A 17,909-nucleotide genomic window follows, 5' to 3' on the forward strand; every position below is an offset into this window, starting at 1 on the left:
TGTACCGGTATGTTCGGCAGCGACTAGTATACATTGTTTATCTAGGTATATCTCATTAATACAAATGAAACCTAAAAGCCACACATTTCAAAGGAAGAGATAGGCCGAGACATTCAGCAAAATCGGACTGTCCGTCGTTCCTAGCTCATGACCCCGTCATCATGGAGTTGATCTCATTGAGTTGGGCATTTGTGTTCGCAATACCCTCTTCGAGATACTTGATGTACGCTTCCAAGGTACGATTTCTTTCCATTAAGACTTCGTTTTGCGTCTTTAGCTCCATCTTCTCCTGCTTCAGCTTATTGACCGTCTTACTGAAGTTAGAGGTGTTTCCTTTGGTGGCCTGAAGCGTTTTCTTCAACTCTTCATAACCATTTAGCTTCAGTGTCATCGGTGGTATGTCGAACGACTCTTGTTTTACATTTGCCTTTGGAGGTGCGTCCTGTCGGGAACCAGGCTCAGTGGATGAATCTGGAATGGGATTTGGATCTCCCGGATGGTTGTCAATTTGTTGTCCAGTGCCTTGCCCGGAATTTCCATCCGTTGTTGATCCACCATCTCTAGTGTCCGGCTCAGTGGGTATTGCGTCTTTGTCTGTATCGACTTGCTGGCCATATTGGTCTTGTGCGTTCGGTGGTAATGTTTCCCCCTCCTCGTCCGACATTATTTGTTAGGGTTCCCGATGACTATCTATTCTGTTAGGCTAAATTGCTCTCCGTGAAAATTGGACTCTTGTGTGCACACGGACATCACCTCTCTTTGTATGTCTGTATACGGGTACGGTGGAGTGTTTTGCGACTAGCTCTTGGTGCGAGAAGCGATAGAATTAGGGAGCAAAGAGACCGAAGAACAAGCAGGAATTTATTCTTTGCACCTGGCACACTTGGAACTATTTCAAACACTTGATATTTCGATACTATCATGCACTATTTACTATGATTTGTGACAGAGCTGCCTCAGCTGAGCAGTTCAGTGTTCATGGATCGTGTCTCGCACAGATGCGCCAAGAACTAGCTGAATGGTGCGAAAATGAGCCACGTCAATGTTTGGGATCGGCACAAGTGCATACACTAGCAGTGCACCGAGCAGGGATATCTAGGGGCATGACTACACACATTAATCAAAAATGTGATTTGTAGACTGCAAATATCCATAAATGTGAGACTAAGATTAGAGAGGAATGCTGCTTTAGTCTATATATGTCACTGGAAATTAACATACGGTATACAGAAATTAAGACAAATGATAGATAGTTGCAGCCGAGCCTTCACCTTTGCATCGCTTCCCGAGCCCCCTCCAGCCCTGGTCATTTGGTTGCCTCATTTCCAGCTACTAGGCTTTTCACCTCGATGTCTAAAGGGAGCCTACATACTTGTACTTCCACACTTTGTTCGCATCTTCTTCTTCCAGGAGTCTCCTCTCAAGCGTCTCGACTTCCACCAGCCTTTCCCGCAGTTTAAATGATAGCTGCCGATTCTGTTGATGCATATCATGCAATTCAGCTTGAACTGCATTGTCATTGAGAGAGAGGATCCGCTTGGCTTTTTTGTGTTCACCTTCTAGAGAGCTTAGCTGTGCATTTCTCAGCCGCAATTGGGCACACTCCTTTTTGAGATTCTGGTATTCAGCCTTGCGGACGTTTTCTTCTTGCCGCACTTTCTTCAACTCGTCCTCAAGTTTCTCGTATTTTGCCTTCCATGACTTGGCCTCCAGTGATCGCTCATCCAGTATGGCCTTTGTCTGGTTCTTGATAGATGATACAAGGTGCTGAGTCCGGTTGACCTGCTGTCGGAGCTGTCGCATGCCTCCATAACGGATCACAGGCTGGGGAGCTGAAGCCCCGCAGAGGAAACAAGAATCGTTGATTAAGTGTCGCACATATTGGTCCTCTTGAGGAATAGGGCGTTCTTCTTGGTCCGCGTATCCATGGGTTGTGGTATACGCTGGCGGTGGTAAAGTTATGGTAGACATTTGCTGATAGATCGGTCGCCTGAACGAAGTCCCTCTTGGGTCTAGTTTTGATTGACCATGGGCTCGAGAATCTTTAAGCATAAGGCGAGGTAAAGGCAGTGAGAGATTTGTAGCGATTGCAACAAACAATCTGATCGTAAAGGGGTGGATGCTGGGGAAATCTGACTAGTACCCGGCCGACTATGCGGGGTCAAACTATCTAACAGATTGTTCAGCTCTTGTAGTTGGATTAAGCAGGGATCGTCATCCTCTGAAATATCATGTCTGAGTACGGAGCCGATACAGTGGGTATGTGTATTCAGCTGATCGACATACACAATATTCCGCGTTGCGCTGAACCGAACTATGAGTCGATTAGACACCGATACAATTGGTTCGTAAAACTCCTTGCTTTGATGAGAAGTGACATGTCACAGTATATATTGGTCATCGCCACAGTGGTACATGCATGGCATGCGTACTAGGGCCGGATAATCTATTTGTCTGCCGCGGGATCCTGTCATAAAGCTCAATCTTCATAGCGTGGAGACGCTCCACACATGAAGCCCGATGGAAAAATAACCCAACAGCCTTAGTCTACTAGTACCAGGCGTGAGAGCCTCGAGGTAAGGAAAAGGAACCCACGCTTTTGCTGAGATATACTTGTTTTTGCACTTCACTCTCTCCCTCTTTTTATTTTCTATTTTTGGTTTTCGTTTTTCTTCCCCTTCTTTTCTTTTCTTTTCTTTTCTTTCTCTTACGCATCATACAAATCATTTATAGCACCAGTAATGTAGCTCAGGCCTCATGCTCAGAATAACCACCACAGTTTTCTTAATGTCCCGTTGCATCCATGCAAGAGTCACGGCTCTGTTCTCTTGACTTGATGTCCAGCTTCCTGAAATGACAAGCAACTTAGAAAGCACCAACAGAGTACGGAGCCACGTATTTATCATATTGTTACAACTTTATGTTTGAAGCACTGGGCTGACAGTATCTTATACAGTCACTTCCATTCTACGTCCAGCCCCTGCCGGTTGATAACAATAGTGATGCTCTCCTATCACTACTACCCGCGTCCTACCGCACTGCATCAGATAACCTAGTTGCTTCCGGGCGAGATGTCATGACTTGCATTGAAAAAGAGCTGGATATAGAAAGGCTCGATAGAGTTTTCTCCTGGCTATGGGTCGCGGGCCGACCAATGCCACCGCGCCCACTCCACCACCAGCTCCTCCTCTCACGAGAGCTCTTTGTGACGGAGCGGATGGACATGCACCTTGTATGGACAACCGGCAGAATGTTTCTGAAGCCAATGCCACGTTTTCTATTGGTGCCCCAGTTCTGGACCGATTATTTGTCTTGCGTGCCAGACTGTCGCTGTTCTAAGGAGATCAACTCGCCTGGAGTTAATAAAGCATGCCATTGGAGACTTTGGAAGCGTGCACTTGGTTTCCTGTTTTCTTATGCCGCACTGATAATGCATGAGACTGACTTTTTGATTGCAAAAGAGAAGCATCTGCTTCCACCCGAGCTGCAATGGCGAGAGTGGAGGGTCATTGTCGACCAACTCGATACGGAGCATATTTACTCCCGAATTGACAGGCGTTTCCTCTACGGAGAACTTCGCCTCAGCCGTCTAAACAAGATATATTGCTTCTCACAACACTCTACCCGAGGGTATATGACGCGCTGGCATCAATATAAAGGCTTCCTCCAAGACAACTTCGCGTGGTTGGCTTCGGCGACTGTGTACATTGCTATTCTCTTGTCAGCCTTGCAGCTTGGCCTGGCAACCGATGCTCTGCAAGGCAATGCTGCCTTTCAGTCTGCATCGTACGGATTTACCATCCTCTCTATACTAGGTCCCCTCATTGGCATTTGCTTTGTTCTCATTGCCTTCGGCTATGTATTTGTCAGTAACTGGGTGGCGACGGTGGTGTATGGGCGAGAAAGGTTACAGAACCTAAAGGCTCCGCCGGGTGAGGCATAAACAATGTACTGTAGAAATAAAATAGTGCTGGTCTCCAGGTGCTTGTATTGGGTCAATCTGTCTAGCATATCGCCTGGGTACAAACCGCTACACCTCCGTAAACACGCAGCCAAAGGGGCAACAATTCTCTATAACTTTCTACTCATCAGGCTAAGATGTGTAGTTCTCAATTATGCTTGCTTTCCGGCTGCTGCGCCTACAAAATCGGAGAGAACACCTTGCTGACTTGCCTTTTGTGCTCGTGAGTCGCTTGGTTGACGAATCAAATTAATATTATTGTTCGATTGGAGAGAAGGTATGACGAGAGATGACGCAGAGTCAGGCCATCCAGATAGTAAACAATTGATCGACAGCATATACTCGTAGGTTCCACAGAGTTTAAATTAAATTCTGGGGTACGTCTTGAGTCTCTTTGGCCTTGCAGCCGATGTCTAAATTGCGGGCCACCTTCATTAGATAAGACTGCCAACTTGGGCTGAACTATAAGCCTATTCTTGGACTTCCGTGGAGCTAATCAATAAGCTGATCAAATCTTGGAAAATGCTTTGGAAAAATACGCAAAACAGAGTCATTTGACCATTATCTCCCAGAAACGGGGGATTGAGCAAGAGCAAGGCCATGCCAACGCAGAGCTCAGAGTGGAACAACGCATTGATCATAGAGAGGATACATTTAATCCGCGTCTGTCGCTCGTATCACCGAGTCAACAGATTCCCCCCGGTACTCATTTCCGGAAGATACCAAGAAACTCATTACCTCCGATGCATGCATGCACCAATCACCAAGGTCCACGAATCACAGTTTGCTGGCAGTCTATAACTTTATCGGTATGAAAGTCCCTGATCTGAAGCATCCCCAATAATCTGATTGCAGTCTGTCACCAATGGTGGATGAACATGGCGGCGGTGTGGCTTGCATATGACACCACACTCTAGGGAATCCTAGGGGGTCGGACAGGCCTCTCAGTTGCGCAGAGGGGCAGTCATTGTTCAGACATAAGCGAAGAACTGCCAAGGTTTTGCGCATACTCAAGGTATTCCCACTTCACTTATCACTCTCGATCACTGATACTATCACCCCACACTGCTTTTGTCCATGTACTTGTCCTCATGGCGAGCCTGTGCGTTGACTGGAGCTCCCACATAGGCTACACTTGTGCTGACAGCTAACATAAACAGAATACAGGATGAATCGCAAGAGCAGCATCAACCGTCGGCAAATTTTGCTTTCCTCCAGATTACCGACTCGTTATACCAGAAGAGTGGACCTTTGCCATTTCAAGATCTGTTGCGACGCTACCAAAAGCACTGGAAAGAACTACCAGAGGCAGCCAAGGATGGCAGCTCGCCAGACTGGGTGGTGACAGTTGATCATGTTCAGCAGAGAATAAAGTCGGTTATGCCCCATATGACCAACTTCATCTCATGTGAATCCCGGCAGCCAGCCCTCCTGGAACCCAGGTCAGGCCGCATCATATCACACACAAAGGTTCGGGAGTTCATAGAAAATTTTGATCTTAAGCTCCCAGACCCAAATTGTGGGAAGCCGCGGGTGGCAGCCGTTCTTCCCAACGGGCCTCTCCTGGCCCTGGCTTTGCTTGCAGTAGCGAACCGCTATACCGTTGTGCCAATGGCAACTACAGCAGCCCCTGAGGAACTAATGACTGACCTTGACGCGGTCGGGGCAGATGCAGTTCTTATGCTTGATTCGGAGATGAAACGGCTGCAGAAAAGGGCGGAGTTACTCGTATTCACAGTTCAACCAGAGGATGATTTGACTTTCAGTGTTACTCGCGCAAACTCCTCCATTGAACCGTGTCGAGCCCAGCACGCTCCCAATGGCCCGGATGATCTTGCCATTATTCTGGCCACGAGTGGGAGTAGTGGTACCAAGAAGCTGGTTCCTATCACCATGTTCAATCTTCTTACCAGTGCAACATTCGTGATGGACAGTCTGGAGTTGACTCCTGGATCTCGCTGTTTGAATATGATGCCACTCCATCATGTGTATGAGCCCCTTCGTTACTACACAGCGAATGCCAAAAGGTATGTACTGACAGAAAAAGTGGCGGTATGATGCGAAGCTTGTGGGCCCCCCTTGTGGCAGGGGGCATGACGATCTGTTGCTCTCAATTTGATCCGAACCACTTCTGGGATATGGTGGAAGAGCATCGCCCCACGTGGTACTACGCAGCACCAACAATGCATGAGATGATAGTAGCCGAAGCTGCGCAACGGGCTGAATCTGTTAGGAAAAGCACTATTACATTTATATGCAACGGGGCAGCAGCATTGCCCCCGAGTCTCGCACAGCAGCTCCAAGACATATTTCAATGCTCATTGTCGCTCAGCTATGGAATGACTGAATGTGTACCCATTACGGCACCACCTAAGGCCGGTCGCTTTAGTCGGCCAGGGAGCACCGGACTGGCCGCGGGGCCAGAGCTGGCAATTTTCCATACTCAGCACACGCAGCAGCGTGCCCCTACTGGCTCGGTAGGTAGGATCTGTGTCCGAGGCCTGCCCGTATTCCCGGGTTACCTCATCAAAGGTGGACTGGATCGGAGCTCGTTCACTCCAGCAGGGTGGTTTGACACGGGCGATCTCGGATATGTTGACGAGGATGGATGGCTCTATATCACCGGGCGGACGAAAGAAGTCATCAATCGCGGAGGGGAGACGATATCGCCGGTGGAGGTCGAGGATGCATTAGTATCAGCTTCCCGAGACCCATCCTCAAACGTCTTCGGTCGTATCAGGGAGGCTCTGGCATTCCCTACTCCCCATGATACCCTTCAAGAGGTCGTTGGCGTGGCGGTTGTAACCCCAGCAGGTCGCATGAGGCCTGATCTTCGCCAAATACACAAGGCTTTGAGGGAGCGTCTTCATCAGCCCAAATGGCCTGTTCTTTTGATTTACATGGATGACCTTCCTAAATCACGCAACAAGTTGCGACGCATCGGCCTGATCCAAAGACTAGGTCTGGAGACATTGACAGATCAGGTTCCTATGGTTGAGCGGCACTACGAGGCACTGTGTCCATCGGTGGATACACCTGTCACCGTACCCATCGCTCGAAAATGATGCGAGCTCAATTTTCGCTTGGTGGAGGGATATATTGCGCAAGTTTCGGGACTGTCGGAGGTATTTTTGCAAGTCCACGCGGACGGATACCCCCGAGCCATCATCTTCAGGGACGGGACTGGCGATGTCTCGCCGGAGGAGATCCTCGCCAGCCTCCCAGAGCTTCTGCACGGATACCTAATTCCCAGCAGGTTGGACGTGCTAGATGATCCTATGCCACGCAACACACATGGCTTGATTGACGAGGCTGCTGTACAAGCCAAGCTGACTGCACTGCATCCAACAGTCACGTCAAGCACGCAGCAGCAGGTATCTAATCTCTTCGCAACGGCACTCAGAGCTGCCCCGGAAGATATGACTCCCGCGACCGACTTTTTCGAGTCCGGCGGGGACAGTATGAGTGCGGGCCAGCTCATTTCCAAGATCCGGCAGGAGTTCCGGGTGCCTGTGGCAGGGGATGTTCTTTTCCAGCATAGCACTGTAGGCGCCATCACGGCCATCATCGAGGCAGCGATCGCTGATAGTGAGACACGTAAAGTTGAAAGCCACGAGCTTCCAGGTTGTCGGGAGACATATAGCTCCACTCAGCCGTGGGTGCTATTCTTGAATCTTGTTCCATCTGTCATTCTTTACCCAATGCTTCAGGCGCTGCGCTGGACATTCCTGGTTTATCTGCTCTCTGAAATATCGACACGGTTTCCGCTGCGTCCGAATCTCTTTGGACGGCTGCTTGGTCTCATTCTCATCCAACTGACTGTCCAACTGTTGATGGCATTTATTTCCCCCCTAATAGGGATCGCACTAAAATGGCTCCTTGTTGGCCGATACCGCGCAGGAATGTATCCGATGTGGGGACCGTACCATATGCGGTGGTGGCTAGCACAGAAAGCGCTCCAAGTTTGTGGGAAGGTATGTACTGAATCGTGATCCTTCCCCGTCCACAGGATAAGCTGACCACGAGATACCAGGGTGTATTCGACCGTTATGGCAGGAGCCGAATCTGGTACTATCGAGCTTTGGGTGCACGTATTGGACGCAATGTCTCTATCGACGACTTCACGGCCCTTGGGGAGTACGATCTCCTGCACATTGGCGACAATGTGGTGCTTGAGAACTGCATCTGCCGTCCATTTGCGAGTGAGCGCAATACCTCCATGCTGCTTCAGCCCATCACCATTGGAGCCAACTCCTATGTGGGCCTCCGATCGACCGTGGTACCTGGGACCACGCTGCCCCCTGGCACGTGTATCGGCGCCAACTCGTCCACCTGGGAAGTTGACGATGCGGACGAGTCCAATCGTGATCAATATTTTGCCCGGGCCATGCAGCCCCACTGGATCTGGCAGATTTTGGTCGTGGGGTGGCTGCAGCTTCTTGTACACTTCGTATCGGAATTGCCACGCATCGCAGGGTTGCTCCCCATAGTGAGTCGCTACCCTACTGTCGCAGCCGATCGTCTGCGACACACTGTGTCCTGGCTCACCAGCCGGACTCGGATCGGCTATTTCCTTCTCATGCGACTATACTCCGCTGTAGCGGGACCACTTGCGTGGTTCCTAGCAGTGCTTGTAGTTAAGCGCGGTTTGGATGTATGCTGTGGCCGGCCCTCGCGGGAAACTATGAAGACGCTGCGTCCGGCTCAGAAAGTGCGACATGCGGTACTCAACGCCATCGTTCCGCAGGGAGACATCTCCCGCCTGGCGCAGCTGGTAGGACCGCACTACGAATTGGTCTCTGTGGCGGTACGCCTGCTAGGCGGGCGCGTGGGAAAACGTGTATACTGGCCACGTACCGAGTTGAAACTCATCCCGGACTTTGACCTGGTGGACATTGGGCACGACGTAGTGTTTGGCTCACGGTCATGTCTGGTAACGGTGGACGGGGTGGGGAGGGAGCCTATTGTCCTCAAGGATGGGGCCATGCTAGGGGACCGATCTGTGGTGCTTCCGGGAGTGACCATTGGGACGCGCACGATGGTGGGCTCGGGCGCACTGCTACGCCGGAATGGCTCCTTTCCAGATGACAGTGTCTGGACTGGCAGCAAGCATGGTGATGCTGTCCGCTTCCCTCAGCTCAAGGGGAAGGGGGATGATGCGAGGGACTCTGTCGACGGAGAGCGTGACACGACAAGGCCATTCGGCCGCGCCCTCTACCTGGGGAAGGCAAACTACTGTGTGCTGGGCCAGGGGCCTATCATCGCGTACTCCAGCTTTATGGTTGCCTTTACGGCTGTGTATCCCATGGTGGCGCCGCTGGCGGCCTTGCTGGTGCTGAGCCGTACTCTCCCAATGGAGGTAATGGCATTTGAGATGCGATGGTGGCGTCCATTTGCCGTGTATGGCGTGTTGGCTGCAGTTATGGCTGCAGTAACTGTAGTTCAAGGAGTCGTGACTCTGGGAATTTCTATTACCACCAAGTGGATAATCCTCGGACGACGACGGGAGGGTTCCTATCCCAATGATCGTAGCAGCTATTGCCAGCGCTGACAGATCCAGCGCACCATCGACATTCTCATTGAGGAGTCCTTCGGTAGGATAGGCATCCGGTCTTTACTCAGCGGGACGGCGTACCTGTGCTGGTTCTACCGTGCGATGGGGGCGAAGATCGGGGCGGATTGCGCTTTGAGCGCCAACGGTGAACCGCATATAATCCTCACCGAACCGGACCTGGTGACGCTGGGGGATAGAGTCACGGTGGATGATGCTAGTCTGGTGTGTCATCTCAACACGCGGGGGGACTTCGAGTTACATACGCTGAAAGTGGGCGATCGAAGTGTGATGCGCACTGGGTCTCGATTGTTGTCGGGTGCGTCGATGGGGAAGGATGCGTGTCTGCTGGAGCATACGCTGGTGTTGTCGGGGGATCATGTTGAGGATGGCACAACGTTGCAGGGCTGGCCGGCGGAGGAGTTTAGGGGGGATCGACTACGACCGTAGGCTATATACAATCTGCGCGATGAGGAGAGTATATATTACTTGCAAGCTGGTGGGATCTGGGTGGGAGGTAGATTGAAAGCTCTAACTATTTCTAGCGACCATTTACATATCAGCTCCTTGGAACCGGCGGCTCGTAATAAGTCGTTAAGGTGTACATTTTCAAAACTCTAGTGGACTGGACAGTTCTGCATTTCGAGTTTCTTCCCTCAGGTGGCTGTCACCCGCCCAAACTCTCACAGATGCAGAGCTGCAGTTCAAATCATTCCTTCGTCCATAACACGACATCATGCCTCCAAATCATTCATGGAATCTGACCAACCCTTTGCCCTGAGATATGTTTATTTCAGCCTTCACACCCTAACAACAACCAGACCGAGATAATAGAGAGATGAAATGTCCATTTCAAAACATCCAACCCGGCAGAATACGCTGCAACACACCACCTGCAGCAGCACCGGGGTGCGGCAGATGGCCCAGCGGATGATCTGCGCACTTGCGCACATCAGCGGGGATGACGCCTTCGGGGAGATCGGCTGGGTCGATTTTCAGTACTCCGAGGGAGCCGCATTCTTCTTCGGCACTGATAGAGGTGGATAGGGCGGTGGTGGCGTAGATGGTGAGGAGGTAGGTGAGGAGTTTCATTTTGGGTGGGCTTCTTTCGAGGGCGGTGGAATGAAGAAAGATGTATTGGGTTTGCTGAGGGTGGAGGCAGGATAGAGGTTTGTAAGATGTATGAAAGAGGATTTGGTTCACGGAAACAGTATTTTTTTCAGTAGAAGATTCGATAATGATGTGGCGGCCTCAGGGTAAGGTGTTGCTGCTGCTTTATAAAATAGAGTTAACAAGTAAGCAGAAAACGTGGCCGGATTGGTCTTGTCTGCTGCCTGTTGTCTGTACTACCTGTTTCTTTGATATATGGGGTCATGGTAGATGCCTAGACTTGGTTGCCCGAGTGAGCGCAGAATGCCAGTGACTCATTAGAATTACCGTGGTTGATTTGGTAGGTTTTAGCTTGGAGCTCCTTATCTACAGGGGTATGATTCCTGTGAAGGAATGAAACCAACACTTGGTGAGATTTGATTAGTCTATGAATGCCTACTTAGTGACTCTTGGCAGCGTCTGTACCATAAGATGATATTCTGACAATGATGATAGTAGGATAAATCTGGCCAATTTGCAAGTGGCTGACTTAGATCAACAATATGAAAGCTGAGGATTCGAGCAACTCCCTGCGATGAAAGTCTGTGACATTCGCGGAAGATCGGTTTCGAATACCTGTGCTGATGGATCTAGAATACGGTCGATGATGTGCACCACGCCCTATGTCAATAACAATTAGAAGATTATCGTTCGATGGTCTTGCAAAAAGGTAATGAGTACGTACGCTGGTGACTGGGATATCTGATTCCACTACTCTAGCCACTTGGTTGAGAACAACCGTTCCATCCTGTACTTGCGAGCTCACGAAGAGGTAGGTGGCAGTCTAATCTTGAAATCAGCTATCTGCATTAACTCTGGATGGGTATGTGTATGTTCACCTGAAATCGTTGCAACGTCTCATTGAAACTAGCTGATGTGAGCTCGGAGTTAGGCACATAGTGGTGGATGATAGTGTTCCCCAGCCACCATTTCCCTTTTCTAGGCAAATTTAGCGACAGCAACCCAAGTACAATAAATATGATCTGACATACGGTGTCGGCTCAAAACTGTCGAAGTATGCCCCGGTATAAGTTTCAAAGGCATCGTTATTCGGCGCAAAGAATGTAAATTTCCAATCTGGATCTGTGTCAAACGCTTGTGCAAATCCGCCAAGTTCATCGATCTTCTCAGACAAAATGCTCAAGTCAGATCGAGACTTGATAAAATCTAGAGCGGTCGTCGCATTTGAGGAGCTGGAGGCTACGTAGCCGGGGATGTTTCGGTAGTTTAGAGGGTCTGCTGTGGCCATTACTAAACCAACCCAAATAAGGACGCCTATAAATGGAAAAATCGAGAATATCATATTGAGGTTTTCGAAGTGGTGCAAAAACAACAAGTTCGAGATACGCGATATAGTGGGTTGAAAGGATCTAGTTGAAGGGTTTATAACTAAGAATTTGGGCAAGTTGTTCAGGGTCACTAATAGTAGTTTGGCCGCTGCATCTCCCGGAGTATCTCCGCAACCCCATCCACCAAACCCGGCCAATGAGAATATGTCACTCGGCTGCAAAACGGCAGCTCTATTAGCTGGTAACCCAATTCTACCTATTCCCGTTACTACGGTGGGGAACCCGGACAATGACCGGAGGTTGTATAGTTAGTCACTGATGGAGAAACAAACCTGCTACAAATAAAACTTTTATAATTGCCCCATAAACGACTCCTCGGTTACCTCAGCACACAACTCGTCCAGTATAACCAGCAGCATAATGGGACGCAATCATCAACTCTTTTCATTCCGCTTGGCCATCGTGGCGATTTTAACCTTTGTCCACTCCGCACTGGGAGGCAATAGCCTGGCACAAAAACCTCAGATGGGCTGGAACTCATGGAACGCATTCAAAGCGACGGTAAACTACACGATAGTCCAGGGTGTTATGAAGCGCTTCGATACTCTCGGGCTAAAGGAAGCAGGCTACGAATACGTGCTGCTTGATGATGGATGGGCAAGCTACAATCGCACATCCGACGGGTATCTTCAAGCCAATGCAACGTCCTTCCCTGAGGGCATTGAAGCACTGGCCGAGGAGGTACATGCTAAGGGCCTAAAATTAGGCCTTTACGGAGACAGTGGACACTACACATGTGCGTGGAGACCAGGAAGCTGGGGATATGAAGAAAGAGATGCCCAAACGTTCGCGGGTTGGGGCGTGGACTATCTCAAGTACGACAACTGTGGCGGATTCCAGTCGATGACGGAGGCCCCTCAGATCCGCTTTGGGGCAATGAAGAATGCGCTTGCTCTTTCCGGTCGAGATATCTTCTATTCTGTGTGTGGTTGGGGTTATCAGTTCCCTTGGCACTGGGGAGGAGGTGAGATACATCCCACAAACAAATTGATCTTCTACTTTGAGATACTCATTTCATCTGCCCGCAGACATCGGTCACTCATACAGAATGTCTGGCGACATCACGACAAGCTTCACCAATGAAACCGAGTGTCAGTGCAAGACCGCCTACTGTCTTAACACTGGATATGCCGGTTGCTCAGTCCTGACGATTATCAATAAAATGAAAGAAATCAGCCAATATCAGACTCAGGGTCACTGGTTGGATATGGATATGCTCGAAGTCGGAAATGCCAATTTCACACTTTACCAGCAACAGACACACTTTGCGTTCTGGGCGGCGCTGAAATCACCCTTGATAATTGGGGCTGATCTGAGCAAGCTTTCCAATGATAGCTTAGGTGTGCTCACCAATACGGCAATCATCTCCATCAACCAAGACGCTCTTGGAGAGCCTGTGACGTATAAAGAGGCTCACAGTAAGGAAGGCCTCTTTCAGGTATGGGCTGGAAATGTCGAGGGGGGATATGTTGTGCTTCTACTGAACGAGAAGAGTTACCTGCAGACTGTGTCTCTGAGCTTTGCGAGTCTTGGGCTTGGCTCGCCTCAAAAGGTTGTTGAACTTTGGTCGGGAAAGACTGCGCAGGATGCCAACTCATTCAATGGAACTCTGGGGTCCTATCAAACTCTTGTTTTCAGAGTGCAGACATGACAAGTTAGGACAGGCTGTGGCTTCTATTCTAAACGCTTCAACTTTATCAACACTATACTTACCATCCTCGCCGTAGTATTTCATTACGTATTTATTTCTTACTTGTATAAACTAGACTTGTTTGTGCCTTAACGTTCGCTAGAAGGGCAATTCGTCCGGGGGTGAACGGGACGTCACCGGATAGAGCGCTCAAGTTGGAAATCTTGGTTTGATGGCATGATAGAAGAATAAGGGGGACTTATTATGCATTCACTACTGGTATACCTCCTGCCGAATGCGTCTCGGCAGGGTGATGTGGAGGATATACTTGTGCTACTGATCATGACTATGTGGGGGCATGCTCCACCTATGGTGCCGGAGTTGGGAGGTTCAGTAAGTCCAGATCCAGTCACTCTGCAAAAGGGGCGATTGAAATGTCTACAGGAATCAGCAACCCCGAAAGACGGCACATGCAAGGGACAAAGTCGATAGAACACGTACCCATGGTGTATGTCGACCACCGAGCTAGATGTGATTGGAAGCAAAATAAAAGATAGGCCGTTAAGGTACCCCTACCGGCATATACTAAGCTTCTTCCATATTAGTTAGCGCGTGATACGCCAGCAAACACGTCGATTATGGGTGACAGATATGAAAACGAGCCATCTCATGCTCCTGCAATCTCGGCTCGTAGTGGTAAGAGTCCATTCCACAAACCTCGTGTCGAGTGCGTTGCATGTTGGTAACTGAGTGGTCCAAGCTTCTATGGCTAGACCCTTAAAACATCCAGGTGATGCTAAATCTTGAAATCTGCTTTTGTCTCTGAGAGGTGGACTGATTGTGGGTTGACAGGTTGCGTGGCCTGGTGGATCCCGTGTACAAGGGTTCGCAAACTCACTCTCTTTTCGTTCGTCCCACTTGGCTGTTCTCTGCCTCTACAGAGTATTCTACTTAGGATAGTCTAGATTGCATTGCAGGATTTTCATGACGCACTCATACGCGCGGAAAGGGTCTTTAGTGTCCCCTGCACATACGTAAGTGACCCGCTGATCCTTCCCTGAAGACATGGACCCTGGATATTAACTGCAGGTGGGTCTGTCTTCCACTCCGCACGAGATACATTTTCCATGCTATACACTTTTGTAGAAGCAAACGCTGGAACTCGGGGAGAACGAACATGCTAGTTCAGTAAATATCCGGTGTTATTAGAGATCCTTTAAGTGAGTTAGTGAAGGTCGGAGACCAAACCGGCTTTTCTGTACAATTAGGGCCAGCGCGCCCCAACTCCTAAGGAGCAACGAACCACTACCTACAGTTGAAAGCGGGAGTTCCTGATCAATTATCTATCCGAACATGTCGATCCCTTTCCTAATTCCAACTTTTAATATAGCAAATCGAACATTTTGCTAAAGCATTTTAGGAAAATCTCCGGTGTCGGACACTCGCCGGTAATTACCCCGCCCGCCGACAGGAAGTTGATTGGTGCAGCGCAGGTCTCCATGTCAACTAAGCTCAACGGCAAAGAGGATGTTCCAGGGGTGGCATGACGAGTGCAAAATGCGGGGAAAAGAAGGAATTCCCTATGGGGGCGTTCGCGTTTGAGCATGCGTAGTTCTGTATGTCAGACGTCCCTGTCTTCCTGAAGAAAATATTCCTATCGTGAACCTCAACAACTTCAGCCCTGTCTACCCGATGACTGCAAAATCTCAACCCGCGACATCCAACGCCAGCGCAGGAGACTTGCCGGAAACAACCACCAAAGGAGAGGAGGAAATCCCAGCCTGTCAGTTTTGTCGCAAGAAGAAAGCCAAATGCAACCGAGCGCAGCCTTGTTCGCAATGTATGCGATCAGATGTCCTTTGCGTCTACGATGATCGACGTACTAAGCCCGGTCTCCGAGCTGGGGCGGTTGACCAGCTATATCGCCGCGTCGAGACGCTCGAGAATATGTTTCTGGGCCAGGAGATGCTCTGGCAGCAGATGTGGCAGTCTTTGTTTCCAAACACTGAGGCCCCGCGATCCCTGGCCAAGGGGACCACGGCAGCCACGACCCTGGCGGAGCGTCGAGAGCAGCTGAAGGCTTCAGTACTAGACCCTGCAAAGTTGGCGACAAAAAGAACGAGCACAGAAGCAAATACAGACGATTCTGCGCCACCAGAATGTGCTCCTCCCCAAGCCAAACGCGCCCGCGTGGAAAATGAGCTGGTCTACCATGCGGTTGCTCTAGAATCCGAGTCTCGCATGGCCAGCCCCTTACCTGATGCCGTCTTGATTGAACTCGTCGATTTTTACTTCACCAATATACATCCATGGATACCGATACTACACGTCAAGAAATTTCGCGAGCGGATGCGATCGCCGGAAGAACGAGTGCATATCAATTGCATCTTACATGCCATTGTCTCTGTCTGTGCCCGCTTCTCACAAAACAAACAATACGGCGATACGTTGGATATGAAAGAGATCGCCAAGAAAAGTCGACAAGAGGTAATCTTGCAAAGCACCGAAACCTTCTCGGTCGAGAATCTACAGGCGCTGGTGATTGTCGCTTTTGAAACAGTGAGCTAGAGGCCCACGATATGTCTCAGAGAGAAGTAGACTGATTTACTTTCGAACAGATAAATCGCGGTCGCGGGCCCTCTTCATGGTCTATCATTGGCAGCATGGCAGGAACCGTAGAGCAACTTCAACTTGGAGTAGAAGAAGATGACCTATATCGCATCAAGGCCATGGGGGAACGGCTAATCAGGCGCATGGTTTTTCTTACACCATCTCGGTCGTGGAGCGAAGCGGAGGAGCGGCGACGTGTGTTCTGGGCCGTCTTTCTTATGGACCGCTTCTGCAGCGTCTCTACAGGCTGGAAGATTAGTCTGAGAAATGCAGATGTGAAGCGCCGTCTTCCATGTGAAGGCGCTCTGTGGGAGAAGGAGCAGGAAGTCTGCACCCCGTATTTTGGAATCTCTGACATCAAGAACACTGCCCTTCCTAATAGCCATTCTGCTACGATAGATGGCTGTGAAGAGCAGGCCATCGGCGCTTTTGCGTACATTATTGAGGCTACTGAATCACTGGCCCTCGTGACCAACTTCTATCTTCACCACGCCTTTCTGATTAACGATGCTAGCAAGGCACGATTATGGCTGGTAAAATTCAAGGAACTAGATTTGCGACTAATTCAGTGCGTATAAGTCTTGTCCCGTTCTCTTCATGATGCTGATGCGCGCAGATGGAAAATCCACTTACCTCCTAAATGGCGCGAAGCCTGCGTCCTAAACGAACAGAGAGTCATGGATCCAAATCTGACTCTGGCACACATAACCCACAACACGGCGGTAATCCTGCTACACCAAGGCATTGCATATCCACCAGCGCACTGGCAGAAATGTCCCATTAGACTCCCATCGGCATCCTCCGCCGATACGTGCTTGGAAGCAGCTTCAGAGATAGCAACCATTGCTGATCAATTCTTGTCCTTTTCTCCCATTTTCACGAACCCCCAGTTTTCTTTTTGTCTATTCATCGCCGGTCGCACACTCCTCGCACACGCTAGGCACAATAGGGTGCCACCATCCCCAGCTCTCAACACCTTGATTGCAAACCTGATGGAGATCTCACAGCGATGGACAAGACAGCATGACGGCAGTCAAGCCCACCAGGAGGACAGCCTAGCATTCAAATTCGCAACTAGACTGACCGAAGCCCAACAGAACCGAGCCTGTGTATCTCGTCCAAGCCTGGATATTCGCACAACCGCCTATTCAGATGAGTCTAAGGAGGATATGTACAAGGATCTCGTGGGAACCAACTCGGATGATCCACCAGACTATGAGTCGCTTGGTGGACCATTGCAGCTGGCTCCGTTCCCTTCGCAGCAGTCTACTGGCTGCTCATTCGACCCATTCAGCCTAGCCTTCCCACCGCTGCCACCAGCCTTCCAGCAGGATTTCTCGCCGACTGGTCTAGATCCGTTCTCGTTTTATAATATGCAACTGCCATCGGATCCTAGTATATCTTCACCGCTTGAAACCCGCAGTCATGAGTCAGGTTCCAGGCATGATTCGGAGAGTTCAATGACTAGTCTTATGCCGACAGATATATCGCACCTTTTCGACGTGACATCTAGCCCAGGACAGCGGATTAGTTATTACGGCAATACGCGGGGCCTAACCAAAGACTCAACGACCGACGGAATTGAGAATTAGACCTGTAACAAAACTGCATGATTGATCCTTTTGCGCTTTCACGTCGAACCTTTATATTCTAAGTCTA

General features: G+C 49.8%; 7 protein-coding genes across 7 annotated transcripts; 3 read left to right on the plus strand and 4 right to left on the minus strand.

Moving 5' to 3' along the window:
- Window positions 1-145: 145 nt before the first annotated feature.
- AtWU_05073 (uncharacterized protein) lies at window positions 146-664 on the minus strand (the record flags this gene model as incomplete). The annotated part of the gene is made up of 1 exon (XM_035500183.1): window positions 146-664. One exon carries the CDS (start codon window positions 662-664, stop codon window positions 146-148), a length of 519 nt encoding a protein of 172 aa, XP_035356076.1.
- A 689-nt stretch (window positions 665-1,353) lies between these two features.
- Window positions 1,354-1,971, minus strand: AtWU_05074 (uncharacterized protein; the record flags this gene model as incomplete). The annotated part of the gene is made up of 1 exon (XM_035500184.1): window positions 1,354-1,971. One exon carries the CDS (start codon window positions 1,969-1,971, stop codon window positions 1,354-1,356), a length of 618 nt encoding a protein of 205 aa, XP_035356077.1.
- A 1,459-nt stretch (window positions 1,972-3,430) lies between these two features.
- On the plus strand, window positions 3,431-9,962 carry AtWU_05075 (acetyl-CoA synthetase-like protein; the record flags this gene model as incomplete). Its single annotated transcript, XM_035500185.1, has 6 exons — window positions 3,431-3,891; window positions 5,122-5,949; window positions 6,009-7,005; window positions 7,054-7,935; window positions 7,995-9,392; window positions 9,522-9,962. The coding sequence occupies 6 exons, from the start codon at window positions 3,431-3,433 to the stop codon at window positions 9,960-9,962; spliced, it is 5,007 nt and encodes a 1,668-aa protein (XP_035356078.1).
- Window positions 9,963-10,364: 402 nt separating this feature from the next.
- AtWU_05076 (uncharacterized protein) lies at window positions 10,365-10,604 on the minus strand (the record flags this gene model as incomplete). Its single annotated transcript, XM_035500186.1, has 1 exon — window positions 10,365-10,604. The coding sequence occupies one exon, from the start codon at window positions 10,602-10,604 to the stop codon at window positions 10,365-10,367; it is 240 nt and encodes a 79-aa protein (XP_035356079.1).
- Window positions 10,605-11,156: 552 nt separating this feature from the next.
- Window positions 11,157-11,910, minus strand: AtWU_05077 (uncharacterized protein; the record flags this gene model as incomplete). Its single annotated transcript, XM_035500187.1, has 4 exons — window positions 11,157-11,282; window positions 11,347-11,445; window positions 11,501-11,600; window positions 11,654-11,910. The coding sequence occupies 4 exons, from the start codon at window positions 11,908-11,910 to the stop codon at window positions 11,157-11,159; spliced, it is 582 nt and encodes a 193-aa protein (XP_035356080.1).
- A 460-nt stretch (window positions 11,911-12,370) lies between these two features.
- On the plus strand, window positions 12,371-13,661 carry AtWU_05078 (glycoside hydrolase family 27 protein; the record flags this gene model as incomplete). Its single annotated transcript, XM_035500188.1, has 2 exons — window positions 12,371-12,974; window positions 13,039-13,661. 2 exons carry the CDS (start codon window positions 12,371-12,373, stop codon window positions 13,659-13,661), a joined length of 1,227 nt encoding a protein of 408 aa, XP_035356081.1.
- A 1,671-nt stretch (window positions 13,662-15,332) lies between these two features.
- Window positions 15,333-17,842, plus strand: AtWU_05079 (putative C6 transcription factor; the record flags this gene model as incomplete). The annotated part of the gene is made up of 3 exons (XM_035500189.1): window positions 15,333-16,199; window positions 16,259-16,818; window positions 16,867-17,842. 3 exons carry the CDS (start codon window positions 15,333-15,335, stop codon window positions 17,840-17,842), a joined length of 2,403 nt encoding a protein of 800 aa, XP_035356082.1.
- Window positions 17,843-17,909: the final 67 nt, after the last annotated feature.

Source organism: Aspergillus tubingensis (assembly GCF_013340325.1).
Source record: "Aspergillus tubingensis WU-2223L DNA, scaffold_7, whole genome shotgun sequence".
Taxonomy (NCBI): domain Eukaryota; kingdom Fungi; phylum Ascomycota; class Eurotiomycetes; order Eurotiales; family Aspergillaceae; genus Aspergillus; species Aspergillus tubingensis.